Source organism: Chelonia mydas, chromosome 18 (assembly GCF_015237465.2).
Source record: "Chelonia mydas isolate rCheMyd1 chromosome 18, rCheMyd1.pri.v2, whole genome shotgun sequence".
Lineage (NCBI taxonomy): Eukaryota > Metazoa > Chordata > Testudines > Cheloniidae > Chelonia > Chelonia mydas.
The window spans coordinates 13697240-13722310 of NC_051258.2; the positions used below are offsets into that span (position 1 = coordinate 13697240).

At 40.7% G+C, this 25071-nt stretch overlaps 1 protein-coding gene across 13 annotated transcripts in view; it reads left to right on the plus strand.

Moving 5' to 3' along the window:
- The window catches only part of RERE (arginine-glutamic acid dipeptide repeats), a 396332-nt gene that overhangs the window by 308461 nt on the left and 62800 nt on the right, over positions 1-25071 (plus strand). For 12 of the 13 annotated variants that reach the window (XM_037881385.2, XM_037881387.2, XM_037881386.2 and 9 more), the window contains one exon: positions 10285-10365. In XM_037881385.2, coding sequence (XP_037737313.1) covers positions 10285-10365 — 81 coding nt within the window. Of the gene's footprint in view, positions 1-9209; positions 9235-10284; positions 10366-25071 lie in introns of those variants that run through there. The other variant, XM_043531927.1, reaches the window with a different exon arrangement.

A 25071-nucleotide genomic window follows, 5' to 3' on the forward strand; every position in this document is an offset into this window, starting at 1 on the left:
GTAGCTGGCAGTTTTTATCCCTCTGTTCCTGCTTCAGCTTCTTAACTAGCCAGTGCTCGTTTTACTTGGAAAAACACTGAAGCATATTTTCTTATCGTCACTCTGTGGCAATGCCTTTTGAAGACCAGAAATAATAAAAGAACTTGAGTGTCATGACCGTGGTCATCTAAACCACTGGCTCTCAACCCTTCCAGACTACGGTACCCCTTTCAGGAATCTGATTTGTCTTGCAGATCCCCAAGTTTCACCTCACTTAAAAACCACTTGCTCACAAAATCAGACATAAAAATACAAAAGTGACACATCACACTATTACTGAAAAATGGCTTACTTCTTCATTTTTACCATATAAAATAAACCCACTGGAATATAAATATTTTACTTACATTTCAGAGTATCGTATACAGAGCAGTATAAACAAGTCATTATATGAAATTTTAGTTTGTACTAACTTTGCTAGTGCTTTTTATATAGCCTGTTGTAAAAATAGGCAAATATCTAGTATCCCCTGGAAGACCTCTGTCTGCATATCCCCAGGGGTACTCACTCGTACACCTGGTTGAGAACCACTGATCTAAACCCAGAGCCCCACTACGAAAAAGGTCTCTGATAAAGATATATAATAGAGCTCTGGACATTTTTAAGCCAGTTATTTGAGCTCTAGTGTACAAGCCCCATTAAGTCCACGTCCCAACTTGCATACGCCTGTTGGGTCTGTGTCAAAGTTATATCAGGAAAGAGAAATAAAGCTCCTCAGAGTCAAGCCTTTGGGCTCAGAACAGCATCTTTAAAAGAGGGAAGTTCCAATTGGTGGGCATGCTGGTTGACATTCATATGTGCAGTGTACACAGGGACTGGAGCTGACAAACCTCAGAACACATTTTTGGGAGGGGGATGATGAAAGTGCAGGGAAACAAGGGGACAGTGGAGGGCAGACATTTCCCCAAAGATCTACCGCCACTGCTGTTGGCTAGTCTGAGAACTGCAAGTGAATCTGCTCCAGTACCATGGAGTGCACTCAGAGGCTTTGGAAGCTGTTTTACTAAGTCAGTTTTCCTACTCGGTTGATTTTTGCAAGCTTGTTGGGAGCTCATAAAAGAAACAGGAGGCTGAGTATCTAATGCTAAGGTTAGAATTGCTAGCTACCCCAAAATTAAATTTAAAAAACATTAAACGGAGATATGGTTGTGACAGGAAACAATAAAAAAAAGGAAGTTCAGATGAGGTTGAAGCATATCCTGTCCTCCCAGCAGCGGGGCATATTACAGGGCACTGCAGAGGCTTGAACAAGAATTTTTCTTGACAGGCTTTTGTTTTGTTTTGTCCTGAAGGACTGACCTTGAAAGAGTTCCATGTGAGTTTCAGTTGGGATATGGTATTCACTTCCTGTCCTAAACTGCTGTGCAGCGTTGCTTTTATATGCTGAAACCCTGTGCCCCACCGTCATCCCAAGGCCTGTCTCATCTGCTTCATAGTTCCATCCCCTCTTCAAAGTGAACTTTCCCTGCTGCTGCTCCCAAAGTGGGGTATTCTCAAACCTTATCTCTTCATGGACTTAACAGAGTCTCTTTCTCCACCTGCTTCTGCATCATACAGACTCGCTGGGCTCCATGACAGGAAGTCTCTGCCCCCAGCTGATGATGCTTTGAGCTCTCACATCCTGCTATTTCCTGGTCTCTGAGCAGCAGGGCTAGCTGGGGAGTGGAAGTATATACTGGCTGGGCCATGGCAATGCCAAGCAAGACTGACTGCAAACAAATGTTCCCGAGATCTTGCCTTTCAGTTCCCACAGACATATCTGGTGCACTGCCCTTAGTGGCCCCAAAATAACTAGACAGTTTGCCTCTTGTCACGTGAGAGCCTTCAGGGAATTAGTCAGTTTAGGGTTAAACATATATGCTGCATTTCTGTGGTAGTTATGTTGAGTCTGTGTCTAGCCTGGATATGTATTTCAGAACCAGATCCCCCTTCTCACTCAAGAGGTCCATCTTGTCTTTAATGGGACTTCTCACTTGAGCAGGATTTGGCCCTGAGTTTATAAAGTGGGTTGCAATCTTTCAAGATGAAAAAGTGCTAGAGAAGATAGTCATTTTCCTGTTGCAATAAGGTTTCATTGGATGAAAAATATTATGTACTTGAAAACACCAAGCTAAGATCTTCAGTGCGGGATATCTGACATCTTTAGGCCTAGCAACCAACCGCTAAGTAGCCCTCTAAGGAAACACTGCTATTTGTAGAGTATATTTGATTCCATTCTGTTTTATCAGCGAACGTCTTTATTTTTAACATATACATATTAAGTTTAATTTATGTAAAAATACAGCCAAGCTTTTAATAAAATGAACTCAGTGTACTGAAATTCAGCCAAGGTACATATACGACGTCTGCATGCTAAAAAATAGTTATTGTTTTGGGCAGTCCAGAAATGTGTTTTGCACACTAACTGGTTTTTGCAAATGCAAGTAAGTTTAATTTATTTTTCCAACTAGGCAAAGCAACTGGTGTAACTTTTCATCCTGTAAAATTTCTGTTTCAGAATTAAGATGCTTTTCATTTGTGAATTTTACTTTATGTGCTGTTAACTATTGGAACTATGTAAAACTTTTTCTGCATGTTATTGTAAAGCCTATTGGGGCATATTTAATGTGGAAGATGACAACTTCAGTTGGCAAAGGCTTGGAAGATCTTAGGCCTCTTAAAAAACATACTGTAATTTTATTATAGCATTTGTGATAGCAAAACTGCCACACTGGGACTTCTATTATAACCCCCATTTTCACAGGCGGAAGCTTTCCATGCATGGTCATAGTCAAGAGTTTAAAATATTGCTTAAAGTTTGAGGGAAAATCCTTTTACCAGTTCTTTCAGTTATAGTAATGGGAAAATATATACTTTTTGGCATTTCAAAGGTTTTTTTTTTTTATAATAAGCACATAAATATCTGGGGGGAATCCTCCATAAGTGTAAACAGCACTCAGGATTTGATCGTTTTCTGAGTTGTGGGGACGAAAGAGACACAAAACTGACTGAAAAATCACTTCTGAATGGGATCAGTAGGCATCTGTGAGAAAGTTAATGTTTTCTGTGAGAATCTTACCTTTTGCATCATATGGATTTGTAACTATAAAATGGATTAGACATAGGGTTTTATTTTGCGATTTTAAAATTTTTCAGAGTAACAGCCGTGTTAGTCTGTATTCGCAAAAAGAAAAGGAGTACTTGTGGCACCTTAGAGACTAACCAATTTATTTGAGCATAAGCTTTCGTGAGCTACAGCTTTTATTGCATGTTTTTAGAACCCACAGCCAAACCTAATTTGGATTTAGACAGTTCACAAAGACCAAACAAAAAAAAAAAAAAAACCCCAACCAAATCCTCAGTCCTAGGTTAAACCCAAGGGTGCTGAATTTCAGCATGCAGCAGCAAATTTTCCCTGCCAAACTATAATCCCTTGATAATAGAAACCCTGATGCATAACCTTAACTACAGCATCGTAATGGCATTATCATCACTTTGATAAACATGCCATCTGAGCTCTGTTAGTCAGAGCATAATGGCTTTGTGTATCTTGTCATGGTATTTGTTTCTTGGGATAAAATATGGGACCTACAAGTAACACATATGCAAACATTAACATGCTTGTTCCTAGTGCTTCCTTGATTATTTATAGCCCCCTGTTTACACATTGTAGCAGGATACCATAGAACCTAATAAATTACATTGGGGGGAACTCAGATTATAAAACAGCATTAGGAGACCTTGTGTTCCATCTGGTCAATAGCCATGGCAACCATTCCACAAAACATATTGGTGGTGTCTATCAGCAGTGGCTGCTGAACCATCAAGCCAAAGGATTTCCTAATGCTACTTTACAATAATTATACTCAGGGTACTTAGCACTCATTTAGCTCCTGCTGCACTCTTCTTCTTCTTCTTCTTCAAGGTGCTGTACAAATATGAAGTCTGTCAAAAACCCTGTAACAAATACGTTTAATAAAAAGGTGTAAAATGTGTTGTTTTCATCCAAAAAACCCCACTGGATTAGTGCTTTTAGACCACTTTGCTCCAAATCCCCTTTTGCACTTCACATCAAGACTCTTCCCTTTCCCGTGTATCTGAAGGATCAACATTTAGTGCTCCGCTGTCCTCCGACTTTACCTCACTCTTACAGCTCAGAAATTCAACATCCCTTGACAGCGGGGCATAACCCACCCCCACCTCCCAAGTTTACCTCCCCTTCCTACCAGCCTTTCTGCAAGATTGCTCTGAAATACAGTGTTAAAAAGCAAAGAGGACTGTTACTCTAAAAGAGGAATGTGTTGCTCCATTATTTAAAGGTGGATTGAAATAGTAAGGAAAGGCAACACCTATAGAGAAGAGTATATGGAAAAATGGAAGCCAAGATGTGGTGTTTAATAGGCAACTCGGGCCACCACAGAATGTGGAGCAACAGGTTACTCCAGTCTTCGCTCTTTTTATATTGAAACAAATTTTTCAAAGCAGCCTCATTGTGCATGACTGAGAGGAAGAAGGAGGAAAATCTTGATGTGATTTGGGGAGAGGGGGCAGAAATGGAGATGGAAACTGACCAACGGCTGGAGCTGGAAGGGAAAAAAAAATCTAGAAAATAAATTCTAATAGAAATACTTAAGAACACAGGAACAGCTATACTGGGTCAGACCAAAGGTCCACCTAGCCCAGTATCCTGTCTTCAGACAGTGGCCAGTGCCAGGTGGCCCAGAGGAAATGAACAGAACAGGTAATCATCAAGTGATCCATCCTGTCGCCCAGTCCCAGCTTCTGGCAAACAAAGGCTAGGGACCATCCCTGCCCATCCTGGCTAATAGCCATTGATGGACCTATCCTCCATGAATTTATCTAGTTCTTTTTTGACTTAATTGTCTGCAGTTTTATTGATTTGTTTTAAGCTTCTTTTACGTAAATTATGGAGCTATTTTTAGTTGCCCAAAGATATTTGTTTTATTAATAAAAAGAAGTCTTTCTTTTGCCTCACAGTATTTGCACTGAGCAGTGTTATAATCAAAGTAAGTCTCCCCTGCTTCTTAGTGCACCTTAAGCCTGATCATATCCCCTAATGACGTAAACGTCTCTTGTTGCTTAAATATCTTTCAGTTGCAAGGATTCCTGTTTCTGTCAATGTGGAAATGATAGCACTGACCACCATAGGTTCCCTTCCAGTTTGTACAAAGTCCAGCTGGACACCTGGTACTGTCATTTTAATGTCTAGCCCTAGTTTTCTTTTAATACCCACCATATTTTTTTAAGTAACAATGAGAAGTATAAGATGGTTTCAGTTTTATTACACAGTGGTATGCTTGTGGAAGGGAAGCGATAGTTAAAATTTACCATTTCATTTTGGAGATTACTGTTGGTGTATGAAGTTGTTTCTTAGCTATTTAGTGTCTACCCTATTCATAGATTTTAAAGCTATTGTGATTACCTAGTTTGACCACCTGAATAACACACAGACAAGAGAATTTCACCCATTGATTATTGAGTCCAGTTTAGTAACTTGTGGTTGAACTAGATCATATATTTTGGAAAAACATCCAGTAGTGATTTAAAGATTGGAATTATGCTCTTATTACCCATGGTAATTCCACTGAATAAGCACTAGGTCAGTTCGTGTGGTTGAAATGGTTGAATGGTGAAGCCTATTAGAACATACCTGTAGACAAGAAGTGTAAGCGAACCGTGTGATTGGCAGAGGTTTCAGAATGTTAAAGAAATTGAAATGAATCAAGCTTTGGAAATCGGGCATTGTCTAACCTGCTGTTGAGATAGGATATCCCACATTTACATTCCTGATAGGTACTTTTGGCATCTCATGAACAGGATGAGAAGTAAAATTGCTTTTTACTGCAAAAATTTAATCAGAGCAGTTGGAAAATGTGAAAAAGTTGGTTTTAAAAATTATGAAATAACTTTAGATTGTCAACTCAGAATTACTTCTTTAAAAAGCTCCTTCTCCCCACACCATTCATCATTTTTAATAAAACATCACAACCAAGTAAAGTGAATGAAGAACATAATTCTTCAGGCTTTGCACTACACAGTGAAAATGTACTTTTTTTTACCAAAAAAATTAATTTTTTTTTTTTTTTTTTACAAGTGGTGATTAAACACAACTGCTAAAATGCCATTAAGTGCTTTTGATAACAGGCTAAGTCCGCAATGGTATCTTTATTCAGTATCTCCATTTTAGCATCTGACATTTCCTGTTCATTAAATTTATTGTGGTGAATTTGCTAAATTAGATATTTCAAATGGTTCCTTTTCCAGAAAGGGTTGTATTTAGTTTGGGGAGTGGTAGAGTAGGCTGGAAGGTGGGAGAATTATAACATGTAGCACTTGTTTAGAAAGTTCAGCTGTAGGTTTCTAAATGCTTCGGAGGTGGGGGTTCCATTTTACAGATGGACAAACTGAGCCCATTTGCCCAGTGTCTCCCAGTGAGTCAGTGGAATTACTGGGAGTAGAACCCATGTCTTCCAGCCTTGTGGCCTGGACCATAGGTTGCTCTGACATTTTGCACTGGCCCTGCTCTTCCATAGATGGATTGTTCTGTTAAAGAGAACAGTTGTGTTTATATAATGAGCACTCTTTGTAATGGCTTTCTTGACACTAATATTTCTGTGAAATTATTTATATTGAAATTTCCCACATACTCGGTTACCTGATGCTGCAAATGCATAGTGCCTATAATGCAATGCATGGTGACAGTGATGTTAAGAAAACTAAAGACCTTCCAACTCAGAGCCATACTGAGTGTTTTTTGTTAAGAGTTGTGAAGCGCTTTGGGTTACATGCTGGCACGTACTTCTTGATTTGGCTGATTTTCATCCTGTGCTGCTAGTTGTATAGGTACATTGCAGTGCACTGTGGGATATATGGAGCTGGCGTTTGGGCATTAAAGTCCTCCCGTTACGGCTGCCATCTTTCTCTGCAGTAGAAGCACATAATGTGAGGAATGTGTTCATGGTGGTGGGGGATAACGGCTTCTCTGACAACAGTGTGAAGTGCCCCTGATTAACTGACACTGAAGCAATGAGAAACACCAGTATGAGTAGTGCTCAGAGCAGTGGTTCTCAAGCTGTTTACCATTGTGGGCTGCATATGTGGCCCACAATGTGTTAGGTGAACCGCATTCAATACTGTGTGGCCCTGAGGATGTCATATGAACTACAGTGGTGTGCTGATTGGGCCGTAGGTTGAGACTCACTGGCTCAGAGTTACACACTGCACCAGTCCTCATTACATAGTAGAGGTGTTCTTGTCTAAAGTCTGATGAGTAAAGGCAGGTGTCTTCCTTATAGTCAAGATTCCTTGCTGAGGATCCTGAGTGTTTTTATTACTCCTGTCCCTGGCACTTCTACTGTTCTCTTGTGCCACCATTTGGAGACTTGATCCAGTGGTTTAAAAGAAGTAAATGGGTGTGAGTAATTCAATTCTTGGATGGGAGTCCCGCCTCAACGTGCAAATCAGTGATAGATAATTCCTGCCTACGCACCACAGAAGGGTTCCCTGACCATTGAACCAAAGCAGTTCTGCTGCCAAGGAAGCAAGGGATTTGCGTGGTTAATTCCACAGGGGCTGCCTGCACAGCAGCTCACTGAAGAGAGGTGCAGGGTTCAGAAGATCCACTGCTGTATGGATCCTCCACCTTATGGTGGGAGCCCAAAAGGGGCATGGAGGGATATTTCAATGGGCTGAACTAGTTTCTGTGGGATAATTCCTCACCCATTCCATGGTGTGGGGGACACTTTGCCCATTTGCCAGCACTTAGCCCAGCTTCTTGGGCTGGGTGCTCACATGAAGATTTGGCTGATAGTGTATTGAGATGAAAGCTGATTTAAATCACGTTACACTTTTCTGGGAGTTAATTTAATTTCCCCCATAGAGTATACACATTAGGATCCAGCTTTTTAGTGTCACCCAGTTTTTTGATGTAGAACTTTGTGCTCATGATTAGTTGGTGCCTGTATTCTTATGCCTGCAGAAAAGGAAGCTCAGTTCAGGCCCCTTTAACAATCCAGTCACCAATTATTTAGCTATGTTCCTTTTACACTGATTTATTTGTGAAATTCTTTGGGGGTGGGGAGGAATGGAAGCCACAAGTCCCAAAGCTGCAGGCCAAGGTAAATAGCATGTCATAATATATTTAACAAATGAGGATGCAAACCATAGGGAAATAACACGGGAGAGGAAGAATATATTCCCTGGTTGGGAAGTTATTGAGTGTTTAGAGTCAGGGAATAGATAGATTAATCTGGGGAAGGGGAAGCCACAAAAAGGTCCCTGAGCTACAGCCTAAGCTGCTAAATGAGTCAAACTTTACTAGCTGTATAAACCACAGAAAAATATTCATCAAAGCAAGGGGAAAACAGATTGCAGTGGCTGGGAAGCTATACAACATTTAGGTGGTAGGAGATGCTTCCTTGGTTCACCTCTTTGCTTTAAAATAAAAACATAAAAAAAAAAATCACTACCTCTGCAAAGAATTGTAGTTCCTGGCCCACCAAGCCCATTCGCAGAGGAAAATACCTCCCCAAACACACTCTGTTAGGCCTTTAGTGTTTGTTTAAGGATTTAGCTCTTAATCCATTCCCAGATTTTCCCCTCGGACCCCTGCTTTGCTCATGACAGGAGCAGAATTCTATGCATGTTGTCGCCCTGTGGGTTCCAGGATATTAGAGAGACAAGGTGGGTGCGGTGGTATCTTTTATCGGACCAGCGTCTGCTGGGGAGAGAGACAAGCTTTCGCGTTTACACAGAGCGCTGCTTCAGGAGCAGAATTGTACAGTCTCCTTTTGGGGGGGCTTCAGCCCGCTCCCTCTAAAGCTGGCCGCTCACCTTGTGGTCAGAGCCACCCGTGCGGATGCTGCCCGTGCCCGCTGGCCCTGCAGCCGGGTGGTGGGCAGGATGCAGGGCGCTCGCTAGATCGCTGCCCGCCCCCAGCCCAGCGTGCTGGGCTCATTCCAGGGCGATCCAGGCCGCCTTTTGCAGCGCACCCGCGGCTCTCTTCCCGAGCCGCACAGCCCGGCGGAGATCACATGTCACGCGGCTGCCGCCCGCTGCCTCCTCCCGCTTTGTAGTGTCAGAGCCCCGGAGTGACACGCGAGCTCCGCGCCCGGATCGCTGCAGCCGCCCGCCTGCGGAGAGGCGCTGCATGGCACCTGAGCAGCATTCACCTGCGGCCGCCGGAGACGGAACCAGGTCTCTCCCCTCTCCTCCTCGCCTGGCACGAATTGGGCTTTGCAAGGGGGGGGGGAGCGCAGAAGACGATCTGCTTTGGGGTGCTGGGGTTTGCGGTGTTGTTTTTTTTTAGTGTAGAGCTGGCGGCAAGCTCGCCGAGCTCCCAGGCGAGCTCGAGCAAGAATTCACCACTTGGGCTCCGGCTTGCAGTGGGGCGCGTTTCAGAGCCGGGAAAGGACTTGTACGGCTGGTTTCAAGCTCGCCCCACCCCGATCTGGATTGAACAGTCTCCGCTGTTATTTGTAGGGGGTGTCTGAACCCGAGGAAATTGCAAACAAAACCCACCCCCAAAGGAGAAGCCCCGGGGAGGGGGGAGCTTTCTCCTCTCCAAGTGGATTATTGCAAAGTGAAAGAAGAAAGTCTCTTGCTGCCTTGGATTTGAAACCAAACGTGAACTGTTCTTAAAAAAAAAAGGGGGGGGGGAGGATAAGAAGCTGCGATATTTTTCCCCCTTGAAGGGATTTATTTGGAAGCTTTTTGCCTTTATTCCTACCAAAGTAGCGTGGATCTCTTTGGGTGTGGGGGTGCGGGTGCCCGTGCAAGGACTTTTAACCTTTTCGTCACCCAGTTGGAGAGTCACTTAAAAAAAAAATCATAACGTTACATATTCTTCTTTCCTCCTTGTCGGTGTGATTCTCCCCCTCCCTTAGATGTAAATAGATCTTGCTGATTTTTTGTGTGTGTGGTTTTTTTGGTGTGGAGAGGAGCTGGCTGTTTCTCCAACCCTTGAACGATCGCTAACTGGGATCATTTTGGACTAACAGCAGAGCAATTTTTTGTTAGCTCCAAATATTCAAAGTTTGTGGTTCAATTCTAAGTCCATCTGAATTTTTAGGGGGCTTTTCGAAGCCTTCCCCTTTTTGATGGTTTCAGTTGTTGTATGTGTGCACATTTCTCTCTTTTTATCAGCAGTCCCTAAGAGAAGAGTTGTTTCGCTGATTAAAAAGATTTTTTGTTTGTTTGTTTGTTTTTGCTCTGCTGACACTCTGTGTGTGTTATCTTCTTACACAGAAACGCTTCATTAAAGGGCTGAGACAGTACGGCAAGAACTTCTTCAGGATCCGAAAGGAGTTACTTCCCAATAAGGAGACCGTAAGTACAATTGGACTTTTATGTAACTTGCCTTTTTCCCTCCCTCTGCTGCTTCTCACCATTTGATGTTATGAAACAGTTTCCTTTTAACCCTCGATTGAGTGTCTGGCTCAAATGTATGGAAGAGAAATCCCCCGCTGACAAACGCTACTGTGTTTTTTTCCTAAGGGCAATTTTTAAGCATTGTGTATGAAAGATATAAAATAGTCTTGTTGTTATTGGAGGAAGTCATAGGGGGTTGGGAAGGTATTTATGAATCCCAAATCTGTTTTTAAATATAGACATTATCATGGGATAATTCATTTATGTCATCAACTTAAGCTCAAATGGCAGTGGGTAATTAAGAAAAGCCTAAATCAAAATAAAATCTGATTGAATCTGGAAGAATGAGGTGTGTGCTGTCTGCTTTTACGTTTGGACAGCAAACGTAAGACTTTTCTTTCCGAATTGAATTAAGGAATTTTACTTTTTTGACCTTAATACAACTACATAATTGTCAAATTCTACTAAAAACACTGGTAAGCATTGAAGAAGGGAGGTAGGTGAGGAAGAGTGCTGTACTTCAAAGGGTTTGGGAAGCTCTGGGAATCTACTTAGTTTTTCCATTAGCCCTGATTGCCAAGCCTCTCTAGAAGCTTCGGTTTCCATGCTGCAGGTGTCATTTAACTACTTGTAGAGTGGTATTGGAAAGCAGTCTTCACTATTGCCCTGTATTTAGGGACAAGTGAAGTGAAAATGGAGGTGCAGTGCTTATTTTGCTGGGTGAGAAGTGGCATTCATATTAATGTGATGCTGTTGAAAATATTTATTTAAACATCACTGGATGGAGGTGACTATTAAATAATCTATTTTGTGTGAAACTTCAATGTTGAGTGGAAAAAATAATTGTAATAGTGTGTGGATTTTTTTTAAATCATCTAAGGATGCTAAGGTGTTTCCTTCCTACCTTCCTGAGGTATGTCTTTGTGACATTATATTGTTACATCACAATCTCTTATGGGCAAAACGTTAATACTGTCAATGAATCAAACAGAAAGGGAGAGTGAAAGGTTTATGTTAGAGAGTCTTGTCTGTGGATTAATATACCAATGTTATTGGTAATGTTAGGAAATATTAGTTACTGCACCAAGAGCAAATAGACTTTACTTTAATATTTTGATGCATTTTTTTTTATGATTGAAGGTGGTTTGTAGAGAGATGACATCTTTGAAGGAAATTGGACAATACTTAGCAACATTTAACAAATCCAGGATATAATCAGCTTAAGCAGTTCTTCCTTCATTATTCTTCAGAATAACTCCACAGAAATGTTTTTAGGAGAGATTGGCTTTTAGATTAGAAGTGCATTTTGTTGCTAGGAAAGTACTTGATTATTGAATACTACTTTAAAAAAAAAAGTCCATTTCAGCTACATGTACACGTAAATGTATTTTTAAAAATAAAATGTATTCTTTCTCTGCAAAAGAATTTTTTCCCCCTGTAGATCAAAGAAAAGACACATTGAAGTAAGGCAAACTGGGGACATATTTCTGACCCTACTTTCCAGTGCTGTACAGTTGGTCTTTTGCTTTTGAACTTGAATTTCTCAGACCTTGTGCCCTCCCTAAAAGTTCTGTGAAGTCGCAAGCTATGTGAAATTTGATACAGGCCATCACTGTTCAAGCATTACATTTTTATTGTGCTAGGCCTAAACTTCTAGTGCTGAGAAGATTAAGCATTAAGGTGAAGCAATTTGAAGTAGAGTGTAGTCGATGGTATTGAGCAGGCTGTTTTGGCCCCTAGTGGTAACTGATCTACAAGTAACCTTTGACCTACAACAGATTGTTTAATCTCCATTTCCTATTCTTGCCCACAAGTCTAGCTTCTGCTTTTTTAGTGCTCAATCTTGCACTCCTTGTTCACAATAGAAGTTTTGCCTGAGTAAGGAGCACAGGATTAGACCTGTATTAGCTAATGTTTGACTCCTTAGGTTTGCTTTTTCCTTTAGAGTGGAACAAGGAGAATTTCCACACTATAAGGCTATGGAATTAGATCTGCCGCTATTTTCTTTCATCAGAATGGCTCCAAACTATTTGCCTGCCACCATTCTCCTCCAATATGAAATAAGCTCCTAATAACTCTTAAATTATTCTCTCTCCTATTTCTGGCCACTAGACCATCACTAGGAATAGCTCTGAAATATGGCTAAATAGGCAAGAGAGAGCTTTGGGAGCTGCTCCCAGAGTCTGCAAAAACTATTTTAAAAGGAGTCATGGCTATTTCTGAGGTGACCTGTCCTAAGTGGAAACAAGATTATTGATCATATGCACTTCTAATTAATCAGAGCTCACCAGGTAAATCATTCATATCTTGGGAGAGGAGGATGAAGGTTATCCCCTGCCTTCTTTGAACGGTTAAATAAATCTCAATCATGTACTGAGAAACCTACTTACAGTCAAACTTTCTTAATATTGCTTCAGTTTATAGCATAAACCCCTTCTGCGTGTGCACACATGAACTACTGCCTGATACCTCTCGGATCGTGCACAGATCCTTGTTGCGGTGTTACAAGAATTATGCTTTAACGAATCTGGTAGAAGAATAAAATTTGTTTAAAGACTGAACCTGATTCTTATTTATATTGTTTGCTTTACACCGCTGTTTAAATGGGCCTTAAGATAGGTGCGAATATAACTTATTTCTACTTTACTCTGGCCTGGGTGCAGATGAGAATTAGATCCTATATCTACTGTGCTTTGCTTTCTACAAACCTACTAGAGAACTCTCTGCTTGAGAGTTGCCTGCACTCCCACCCCCTCCATGTATCATAGCCTTTTAAAGGAAATCTTGTATTTGCCAATTTGTGCATTTTAGCTGTGACACAGTTTCTTCTAAACAAATAACCAGCAAGGAAAATATCCTGATGAAAGAATGTATTTACCGTATATCAAAGCTGTGTGTTTTAGGTCTTCACACTCCCAGTTTATTTCAAAGCAATTATGTCTGAGAGAAGGTTCCCAGTGGGCGTGTGCATAAATAGCTTTAGCATTCTCTTCAGGCTTTTATAAGCAAGACACACAGGAACTAAAGCTAGCTCTTATCTGAGCATGCCCCCTGCTGAAATGGGAATGCTGGAGTTGATTAAGAAAGCTAACAAGTTTATGGAGCTTTAGTTGGATCAGTAAATGTTAACCATGTAATACCCCGGAGAAGAAGGCCTGTCTGTAAATTTGTTTTAATATAATTTTTGTAATGTGCTTTGGGTTGTCATATAACTTTATATTTCTCTTTCCTTGCTAGTACCCATCCTACTACTCCTCCCCCCCCCATCCCCTCATGAATAGTTTTTCATACCTCTTCTCATTAATACACTGGTGGTCAAAATGGTAAACTATGTCAGACTAATTTTCAGGGAATCGGAGAAATATGGGGCTGGAAGAGACCTCGAGACCATGCCACCATGCTGAGACAGAATTAAATATATTTTTTGATCATGCTACCAACCTGGTTGGTCCTTTCCCCATAAGAGTTCTAAGAACAACGTTTTCAGAAATGCCTAGATCCATTTTCAAAAGTGATGTTGGCACCCAAGTGCCTGGCTTGCTTTTGAAAATGGTATTCAGGCTCCAGTTATGCTGAAAATTTGACTTTTGATGTGCAGCTTTGGTCAGTTGCTTAAGCTTTAAGTAGAAGCTTTCCATGTCTGGGCCTTAGTTTAAAGAAAAAAAAAAGTTGGAATTCTGTAAGCCCCATGTTAGTAACCCTCATTTTACTCCACATTCCGCAGAGGATGGCATTGAATTACCTGAGCTGATGAATTCTACATGAAATGCCGTAGTGATAGGCCTGAAACAGATGGACTGTAGGAGTTACAGGGCTGGGAGCTGGTGGTTGTAAGTTTTTCTAAAACACTTAGCACACTGGTGCTGTACAAATGGTAAAAAGATGGAAAGAAGGTGAGGTGAGCACACTGGTATCCTTGCTTGTTCCAAGCGAGGAACTAGAGTTGAGGAACAGGTCAGGCAACTCTGCTGTTTGGCTTACCAGAAATTGAGAACGTTCCTTTGATAGAATTCCCAGTCAGGACCAGGAAGAAAAGAGAGCACTGGGTTGTGTTGTCAGGGAAGGACCTTGGTCAAATTTAGAGCTGGGCACTGGGAGTCAGAGCTGAGTTCTGTTCCTGTCTTGGCTGAGTGGCCTTGGGTAACTCACTCAGGGACAGTTGCTTTAAGATGTAAGAACCCTGGACTTCCATTGAGACTACTGCACATCCTCTTATGCCCAGCTTTAAAATGAAAATAACCCTTATCTTTGGGAAGTGCTTTGAGATCCTTGGATGACTGGTTTTTTTTGTTTGGTTTTTTTTCCAGAACACCTCTAGTGCTGGTACATTGATCATGGCAGGAAGCTAATTGTCTGTCCAGCCTTCACCCGCCAGGCTGAAGGCCTAGAGCTCCTTTCACAGTTGCTTAGAGCTTGTCTGCACATGAAAATTGATTTGGAATAAGGGGGGAGGGTATGAATTTAAAGCAGACTAGCTATCCTTGAGTAACTGCATTTGTAGACCCTCTTATTCCGGTATAAGAGTGCCTTTTTCTGGTGTAGTTTTTAATTAAATTAAGCAAATTTGAAATAAGGCACTCTTATTCTAGAATAAGAGTAAGTATTCAGGGAATCATTTAGGAATAGCTGTTCCACTCTCAATTCACACCCTACAACATTCTGAATTAGCTTTCATGTGTAGACAAGCCCTTAGTGAACGTTACGAAAAGAAGACATTAAGGCTTTGTAGGGAGGAGTTCAGTATTTAGTGCAATCTTGCTCTGAGTCTCCATGTTGGGTATAGAAACTCCACTCGCATCTTGATTTTTGGCTTGGCCAGTTAGCAAGAGATAAGAGAGAAAGAAGGTAATCTAGAAGTCATACCTGAGGGCTGGTGCCATTGCATCTGAAATATACGGTGTTCATGAAAAAGTCATGAAAATCAACTGCCTCCCTTTAGACCAAAAATGTATTCTATTAAATATGTGCAAAAGAACTGAATATGCATCATCCTTTTCTTTAGGCAAAATATTGGCTTTTCAGGCAGCAAATTCCATCCTCCCAAACCGAGTGCTGTGGGGACTTATCTCTGAGACTGAATAAGCTGTACTCTGTTAATATTAGCAGGCCAAAATGACTGTAGCTTGAGCTTCCAGCATGAAGTTTTATTTAATTTCCGATTGGGGGTTTAGATAAACAATCTGATTCTTGCCTCATTAATGCTTAATCTAGGGTTACATAATCTACAGTATTGGCTTCCTCAGTAGCTCCTAAAAAACAGAGTGCTATAATGTATTGCAGCAAAACAGTGGAAGTTTAGAAAGGTCACTGTATTTAAGGCACTAAGACGGGTGAGGTATTTGTCCTCTGTACAGTCAGTACTGTATGTAATTAAGCAGATCAGCTAACAGCCTAAGTAATGTTTGTCCAGCCCACCTGTAAGCAAATTAAAGGTAATGATTTTCTCTCACTGTATCTATTCAAATAGTAGATGTTCCTTTAACAAAGGGAATAGAATAATTACTTAGGTGAGGGGTTTATTCACTCCCTCAGTATAAAATGATGGATTAGCCTTGCATCAGCTTTTTCACGTTAAAGTATAACATAACTTATTTTCACCAGTAGCTAAATTTAACTGTGTGTGCGTGGCATGGACAGTATTACTCACTGTCCTCCTTTCCCACAGGAAATATATTTTGTTTGGACAGTATATTCCCCTAATGATGGGCTATTAATACACAGTTTGGTTCTGGTGCAATATTTCCCAAGTTGCCTTTGCTTCAGCAGCATAGAGCACGTGAATAAGGATAAGCTACTTACATTTTTGTGTTTGGTTTTTGTTGTTTTTGTTTTTTTTTTTGGTTCAAATGCCATACCTTTTTCCTTAATAACTTGTTCTACCCCTGATGCAGTCAGAGCTGAAATTTTCCATTCGAGTTTGAAATGACTGCCAACGTAAACAGCCAAAACTTCTTTCGGTTTCAGCTCTCCTCATTCCTACTTAGTGTTTCTACCCTATGGATATTGCAGTAGGAGGATTTTATTCTTGTTAAAACAGGGACCAGGCTTCAGACTATTAAATCCGATGACCTCACGCTTTTCTTTTTTCTGCAGTCATAGAAGATATCCCACTGGGCTTTAGTCCAGTGCGAACAACAGGCTGCGGGAAGGTTTAGTTGCTCTCCCTGTGTAAGTGAATCATTGATTCGTTTGCATAACAAACAAGCAGAAAAACCCACACTTCAGTAGGGAACATGTTGGCTTGTTTTTCTTTTTTGTTTTGTTTTGTTTTTTTACCCAGCAAGTGACTAGCTTTGCTGATTAATGGAACCCAGGATATTCGTGTGTCTGTGCTCAAGGTATAGTAGTCTGTTAGGCAGTCATGCCGTGGTTGACTTTCCACTGCACAGCAGGAGCAGACACTGAGCAAGTAGTCGAATTTTATGAAATGTTTAACTTGTAGTAGCTGAGCACAAATGGGAGAGCATCATAGATTTAAGTGGTATTGAGCTGAAAGCTGTTTACAAAGACCAGATATTTATCTGTTGAGGGGGTTCAATAATGTGTGTTCATCATGATTTGGCTTGATTTTAGATGAGGAAACGTTTATGACTGTTAAACCTTATGCAGACTCTGCTATTTTATTGGATAGTAAAACAAATGAAAGGTTTGGAAAGGTCTTTAAAAAAAGTTCTGATTACCTCTGGTATATACAATGTTTTTGTCCACTCTAGAAATGATTCCATATCTTATAACACAGATTAATAGCAAGTCCAATTCTAAACCTGGACTGCATGTTGGACAACCTCTCAGTTTGGGCTGTAGTTCTTGTTTCATGTTTTATATCCCATACACTCTCCTATTCTTTCTCTCTCTCTCTGTTGGAAAGTTTTCTTTCTGTTTTGTTTTGGCAGGTTGTATCCTAAAGGCAGACATACTCCGTTATTTAAATCTTCTTTCTGAACGCTGCCTATTTACATTGGACAAGCCCAGTTTTGAGCCTGAGTGTCACCAATGTATGGCCATTTGTCTAAAGACAAGCTCACACCTTGGGTTAGTCTACACAGAGCCAAAGACTGCCCTTTCGTGTATATGGCCACGACCATTGGTTTCAGTGGGAGTACCGAGGTCCAGGCACATAATCTGGCCTGTTTGCATTGGTTTTTCGAAAGTTTATCTTGTGCTTTTAACAGCTCTTCCCCCACTTTCATCAAATTAATTTGTTCTGGTGATATTCATAACTTTCCATTCACCCTGCCCCCTCCCCCACTTCCCATCAAATTGCTTTTTAAAACATTAGACCAAATTAATTTGAAACTTTGACAGCTCAGGGTCTGAGCTGCTCGTTTGAGTAGCAGACTGAAAACCTTCGTAGGTGAAACAACCAGGGACAATAAAAAGGTTCATTGTGTCCATTGGACTCTCCAGTTCTGTGGTGCATGGGCAGTAAATCAACTCTCTTGTTTGCACAGTGATTCTGTTTTCTAGTTTATGTATGAGATTGAAAGCCATTGTTTATTTTACTCTGCAGGTTTAGAGGTAGTTAGAGGTAAAATGTTGTTGCAAGCAAAAGAGAACCATTAGCCAATTGCATCTTGTTCTGTCAACGAGCCAATGAGCACAATTCTTGCTTTGGTGGGGAAAAATACCTACTTGGAGATCTAAGCCAAGAATATTTGAGAAATTGATGCAATATTGCACAACTTTCTCTTTCAGCAATTTAGGAAGAATGATGTTTGTGTGACTTGGTAATTCTGTTACACACACACGCGCGCTGTATTTTCCCTACCTTCTGTTTGATTTGCTATCATAAGACATTTTATTGTCTTGGTTGTTTAATCTTTTATTGAATCGTGAGTTCTCATTCCATGTCCATGCTATAGGAACAAGAATCCCTTTGAAAAGAATGTTTCAGTTTTCAACAATGGAATTTCTGAATTTTGCATCTTCCCTTTCCTACAAGAAAAGGTATTCACTTTTCTTTCTTTGTAGCAGCTGAGACTGTACCAGATTCTCAGGCATCAATCTAAGGGTGCTGGGAATCTCAGATATTTAAAGTAGGTCTCTCCTTAGATGTTTGCACAATTTTTTCCTCTTTTCCTGTTGAGTTTCATCTACCCTGACGCAATCATTTTCCACGGGGTTGGAGCAGCAAGCCCGTCATTTTGGTTTGCTTTCCTCCCAGTGCAGAGCTTGAAGATATGCTTTAGAACCTGGATGTGGTTTTAAAAAAGAAAAAAAATAAAGGCTTCTGAAGCAGCATCTTTGTGAAACTTCCTGTCCAGGGATTCTTGACTCACCTATAAATTTTAGACAACAGGGTATAATCCTGTAGAATTTGGGTAACTGCACAGCTCCAAAGAAGCTCTGTATAGCTCTGCATGGTATTTTGGTTTTAGAAGAATATCCTGATAATCTGTTAGGAAAATATGTACACTTCAGATTCCATTTTCAGCAAAATCTTGCTTTCTATTCAGATAATAATTGGCACAGAGTTAGCACTACAAAAATAATCTTACTGATTATACTTATGATCTTCATTGTACATCATCACCACTGTGAGGCAGGAAAGTAACTATGGTTACCCCGTTTTACAGATGGGGAACTGAGACATACTAAATGAATTGCTCGAGGTCAGGCAATGTCTGTGGTGGAGCAGGGAGTTGATCATGTAACTCCCAAGTCCTAACCTTAGTCCTTAACCACTGGAGTTTTTCCTTTCTGTTAGTACAAAGATTCATGTTCCTGGTCTAAAATAAGATCTCCCATCCTACAGCTGTTTGGTTATGCTCATACTGTGTTGAAAGGCCTTGCTGTATTTTAAGAGCCATGATCATCTGTGCTGGAGGAGTGCTTTTGAAGAAGGAACCTGAAAGTCCCTGTCTTGCAAGAGAAGTGTGCTATTTCTCTACTTCAAGTAATATAAAGTCTTTAGATAGCAAGTGCTGAGAGCTGTTGTCCTCTGACTAGGTCTTCTGTCCTATATTTTCCCTCCTAGACATCTAGTGGACATAATGACTTAATCCAGACTGGCACAGGGACTGGGGCAGAGAAGATTGAGGGCTTGATTCTCAAGCCGTGGGTATGAAGCCCATTCGTCCACATTATAGCATGATGTGAAACAGTGAATTCTCAGGTGGTAAAATCCACACCATCCCATTCTTGGGTTGTTGTTAAAATACATGTAAATATTTTAGCATAGCAGTCATTGCTATTTTTAAAATTTATGCAAAAGTGTTAGCTGCATGTGTGCATGGGTTTTATTGGGGGAGGGGGTGTCTTTGTGTTTGGGCCAAATTTTGTCCTTACCCACACTCAGGAGGCCAATGAATGGATGATGTGGATAGAGTTTTTGCTAGGCTTGTTCCATGCTTATGTTTGAGGAGCAAGCAGATGTGTTGCCTATCAAGATTTCCCCCCCGCCAACCTTTCCTCTCCCTGTTATGTTATGAGCATTGGTAGAAGTGCTCCCCTACCTTATGGAGAGGGCCAGATGGAGTTGCAGTATTGTAACTGAGTGGCATTTGGCCAAGTATATTCAAAAAGAATCATCCAAGTATTGCTCCAAATGTGGTGTGTCCTCTGTTTGGGCTGGACTGTATTAGATCTCAATGTTGAGATTTGCAGGAAGAGATTTTCTTGAGCTATCCAAGTCCCAGAAGTGTTTAAAAAAAAAAAAAGGCATTTTCTAACTCACTCTGTATTCCACAATTGCCAGAGGATTAGGGTAGTTGGGAGTTCTTAGCTGTTCAAGGCAGTGGGCAGCTATTTTCTGTAACACAAAAAGAAAAGGAGTACTTGTGGCACGAATGCTCAAATAAATTTGTTAGTCTCTAAGGTGCCACAAGTACTCCTTTTCTTTTTGCGAATATAGACTAACACGGCTGCTACTCTGAAACCTTCTATAACACAGGTATTCATAAAAAGAAAAGGAGGACTTGTGGCACCTTAGAGACTAACAAATTTATCTGAGCATAAGCTTTCGTGAGCTACAGCTCACTTTATCAGATGCATGCAGTGGAAAATACAGTGGGGAGATTTATGTACACAGAGAACATGAAACAATGGGTGTTACCATACACACTGTAACGAGAGTGATCAGGTAAGGTGAGCTATTACCAGCAGGAGAGAGAAAAAAACCTTTTGTAGTGATAATCAAGGTGGTCCATTTCCAGCAGTTAACAAGAACGTCTGAGGAACAGCGAGGGAGGGGGGCGATTCATGGCTCTAGTTTCCAGGACATGTGGTTCAGTGGAGCAAACGTGTTTCAGGGCAAGTGATTGTGTGCCAGAAAAAGATGATCAGATTTTGGCAGTGAGTAGACAACCTTTTTATGTTTCTTGCCCGCCACACCGGGCATGAAATTAACTTTCTTCTCATACAACAGATCATTGGCCTTAAATCACTGCTTTCTAGCCCAGATGCACTATAAGAACCATATCCACAATGTTATCTTGGCATAAAATCAGCCCCCCCAAATACATTATTCAGTCCTAAATATTCCTGTAATATGCTGCTATAACTGTGCTGTGAGAGTCAGACAATGATAATTTTAGGAGACAGATGCACTCATTTTGTTCTTTTTGTTTCAAACCAGCTGTAAAAAGCAAAAGCTAGGCTTGATGACTGGCTTCTTCTAGCCAAGGAAAACTCCGTGGAATTTTACAGCTTCTACAATAAATTGGGAACGGAGAGTTATGGGGCAGTGATTTTATTTGAGGGGTCTGTGGCATGAGGAGAGCTGAGGTGGTTTGTTGAGTTACCAGAACCCTGTGGTGGCATTATAGCTCCATAGTTCAAGATGTATTTATTTAATACGGCGAACAGAAACCCATTCTCTTTCCTCTTGCCTTCTTCTACTCCAAAACTCTTCCTCACAGGGAAGTGCTCACTGCAGAAGTTTGGTAGAGTCAAATTGTTTTTCTGCAGTTAGTGGATTATGGTTGATCAAAGGAATGTTGCATTTCTTTGTATAAACATCCATCTCTTTCATTGAGGCAAACTGTTAAGAAAACAGAGAGACTGAGCCCTAACTTCCATTGAAGTCAGTGGGAGATAGGGTCTTGAAATTGCACCATTGATATCTGCAGGAGCAAGTCCTTGTAGCAGTGAATAACTTGCAGCATCAGGTCCCCCGTTGCTAGTGAGTTTATATTTTGAGCTTCCAATAAACAGGATTCCCTCTACTGACCCTGGCTTTGCATCTGTTACTGTTTCCAGAGCTGTACACATTTCTGCGGGCACCACAATGCAGTTGCACAGCAGAGAAGTAAACACAAAGCAGAATGTTTGCTTCTTGGCCCACTAGAAAAACAAAATGGGGTATACTATTGCCACCCCCAAGCAGCCAATAATCATGAGTTAGATTCCACAAAAAATCATGAAATTGGCTTTAAAATATTGAGATTTTAAAAATAATTAATTTTGAGTTATTTTTATTTCTGTTCTGCTTTTTTGAGCCTTTAGGGTTCATGTTTTCCATCTTTTTGTCTACAACTGTGAGGTCTAGAAATGACCTTTTATTAAAAATAAATAAATAAAAACAAAAGCTGAGACTGTCATGTAATCGCCTAACTCCAGAAACTGGGACTTTAAGGAAAAGTACCAAATATCATGAGACTCGTGATAAAATTGCGAGAGTTGGCAGTGCTGGGGGTGGGAAATCCTTATTTCTTTGGACCATCTGGTAAAGGCAGAACTGGCAGGGAACATTTCCCTCTCCCTCCCACACTTCAGAGAGACTGTGACAAACAGAGTAAAATATCAACTACCCCCAAAAAGTAGGTGACAAATGCCTCCTTACCACAGTGAAATCCATCACTCTCTTCATGTGGACAGAATGTTTTCATTTGATTTTGCTCCCATTTTCCATGCTCCTTAACACCCCCCATCCCCCCAGCTTCCCTGACAGGAGCTGAATTTATTTCTTGCACTGCATCTAAAACCCTAATCTTTAAAGAAAAGGAGGGTGCATTCCATGTAATAAAACAGAGCTCTTTTCCCCCCTTCCGTCTTGAGAGTCCTCCCTGTTGTTTAATTCTGTGCCTGCTTTGTGCCTAAAGCCTGTTCTGAGTAAGTGCTAGCACATCCCAAAGGAACTCTTGATTTATTTTGCTAACTCTGCCCTTCTCTCTCTCTGGTTCAAAAACCTTTAATGATCTGTGAAGTTCCAAGAGTTCAGAGCAAAACAGTAGTAGTTTTAAGAACTTCACCTACTACATAACAGTCCTCCTAACACTTTCCACACGCTGGATTTTTGACCTCATGAAAGGCTGACCTCTTACAAATTTTGGTTGTACAGCAAGGCCTCTTGGACGGGGGCTCACTAATGCTGTTGTGAAATTAAAAAAAAAAAAAAAAAAGTTGTAATGAAAATTCTGGGCTCTTAGCCAGAGAATAGGATGTGATAGAGTGAAAATGTTTCTGTTGCCCTTTGTTATTCCGCCAGCTTTGATTAGTTTTGTTTCCAGTAAGCTTAATTATGTTCCCTTTATTTTTTTGTGACTAAGGAGGTGATCCTTCCTAAAGCTGCATCTTTCATTACCCAAACTGCAGCAGTTGGAAGGGATCTGAGAAATAAATCTTGCCAACCAAAAAACCCCCACAAAACACTGATAACAAATCTCTTTTGCTCCTTCTTTACTTACATTTTCTCCAAAGCTGTGAGAGAAACAGCCCCACCACTCTTTCATTGCCTATCCCCACTGCATTCCCTTCCTGAAAGTCTCTGCCCACCTGTCAGGCAGTAAGAACTAACTGCAGAGTAAACCTTTTGAATCTTTATTTTAAAAAAACTTACAAACTATGATGTGTGCACACTGAGAAGCCCCTCTTGGCTTCCCTCATCTTCCCATGGGGGTAGGGTAGGAACTTACCTGAAGCTACATGCTCTTTTTATGAGATAAGGTTTCCCATGTCTCTCTTGGAGTCTGATATTGTTACATGTGTCTCTATTTTCATGCCCTCAGCCAAACATCACAGATGGACATGTTGTGTTGGCCAGAGGATAATACAATATCCTGAGAATTCTGGGGCACCGGAGGAGAAAATACAGTTGGCATATAAACATAGTACATACAACATGAAATTCAATAAAGACAAGTGCATAGGAAGGAAAAATTATATGCACAATAACTGGCTAGGCGGTAGTCCTGCTGAAAAGCATCTGGGGGCTATAGTGGATCACAAACTAAACAGGAATCAACAATGTGATGCAGTTGCAAAAAAGGCTAATATCACTGAGGTGTGTTAACACAATGTCATATGTAAGACACGGAAGGTAATTGCCCCACTCTACTTGGCCCTGTTGAGGCCTCAACTGAAGTACTATGTCCAATTCTGGGTGCCACACTTTGGAAAGATGTGGACAAATGGGAGAGAGTCCAGAGGAGAGCAACAAAAATGATAAAAGGTTTAGATAACCTGACATACTAGGAAAGCTTTACATTTTTTTAAAAATGGGCATGTTTGAGAAAAGAAGAGTGGGGGGGGGGGGGAACCCGAGAACAGTCTTCAAAATATGTTAAGAGCTGTTATAAAGAGGATGATGATCAGTTGTTCTCTGTGCCCACTGAAGGTTGGACAAGATGTAGTGGGCTTAGTCTGCATCAAGGAATATTTAAGTTAGATATTAGAATAAACTTTCTAAGGTAGTTAAGCTCTGGAATAGGCTTCCAAGGGAAGTTGTGAAATAAGAACAGGTTGCATTAACACCTTTCAGAAGTGATCTAGATTTACTTTGTCCTGCCTCAGCACAGGGGGCTGGACTTTATGAACTCTTGATTTCTATGAACTCTTCCATTATGAACTCTTCCATTTCTGTGATTCTGTGGTTGTATACTCCGAAGAAATGAACACCCCTGTATTTCCTGCGCAGTAGCATAAACAGAATGTCTACAACTTTTTATATTTTTTTTGCTTATTTCATCTCTCAAGTTAGCTATTTAGATTGCGAAATAACATCACCATTATATTTCCATCCCTCAGTATCTCAGCCCCGGCCTATTTAATCACAATTTTTGCCTGCTGTTATTCTTGGTGTTTATAACAGACCTTGCATCTTTTTTGTTTGACAGCCCAAGGTGGGAGAAAGTGGAGTGATGATCTCAAGTTAAATTAAAATAACTTATTATTTTTGAAGGCCCAAACACATGCTCCATGCATTCATTTTCCTTGCATATGAGGGAGAGAGAGTGCGGGTGGAATCTCATCTGAGTATTTTGACTTCATCACGGTTTGTGTGCCCAGTGGATTGTGCCACTGTTGATTCATGTGTAGTGTTTTTCAGCGTTGATGGCTGTATTTTACAAAGGTCTTGCCTGATTTCCTTTCAGCTTAGGTGACACAAAGGCCATGCTTCCTGCCCAGAGTTTTCTTTCGTTATATTAAAGTAATAGAGCTGGAATGTTTTATGGTTTAAATTCTGGAAGATCATTGCTTACAGAAGCACGTATCATTGTTTTTGTGTTAGGACCTTGCTTATGACCTGCAGAGTTTTATCTTTGCTGGGTTCTGTGATTAAAAAATTGCACATCCCACCTTACACAACTTGTCTGCTCAAAGAGCATATGGGAAAATGCACTCTTTCTACTTCCTGCTGTTCAATCAGATCCTGCACATAGAATAACTCTGTGGGTTGCATTTCTGGACTTTCACCTTCTTGCAATGAAGTGATATGGATAAAAG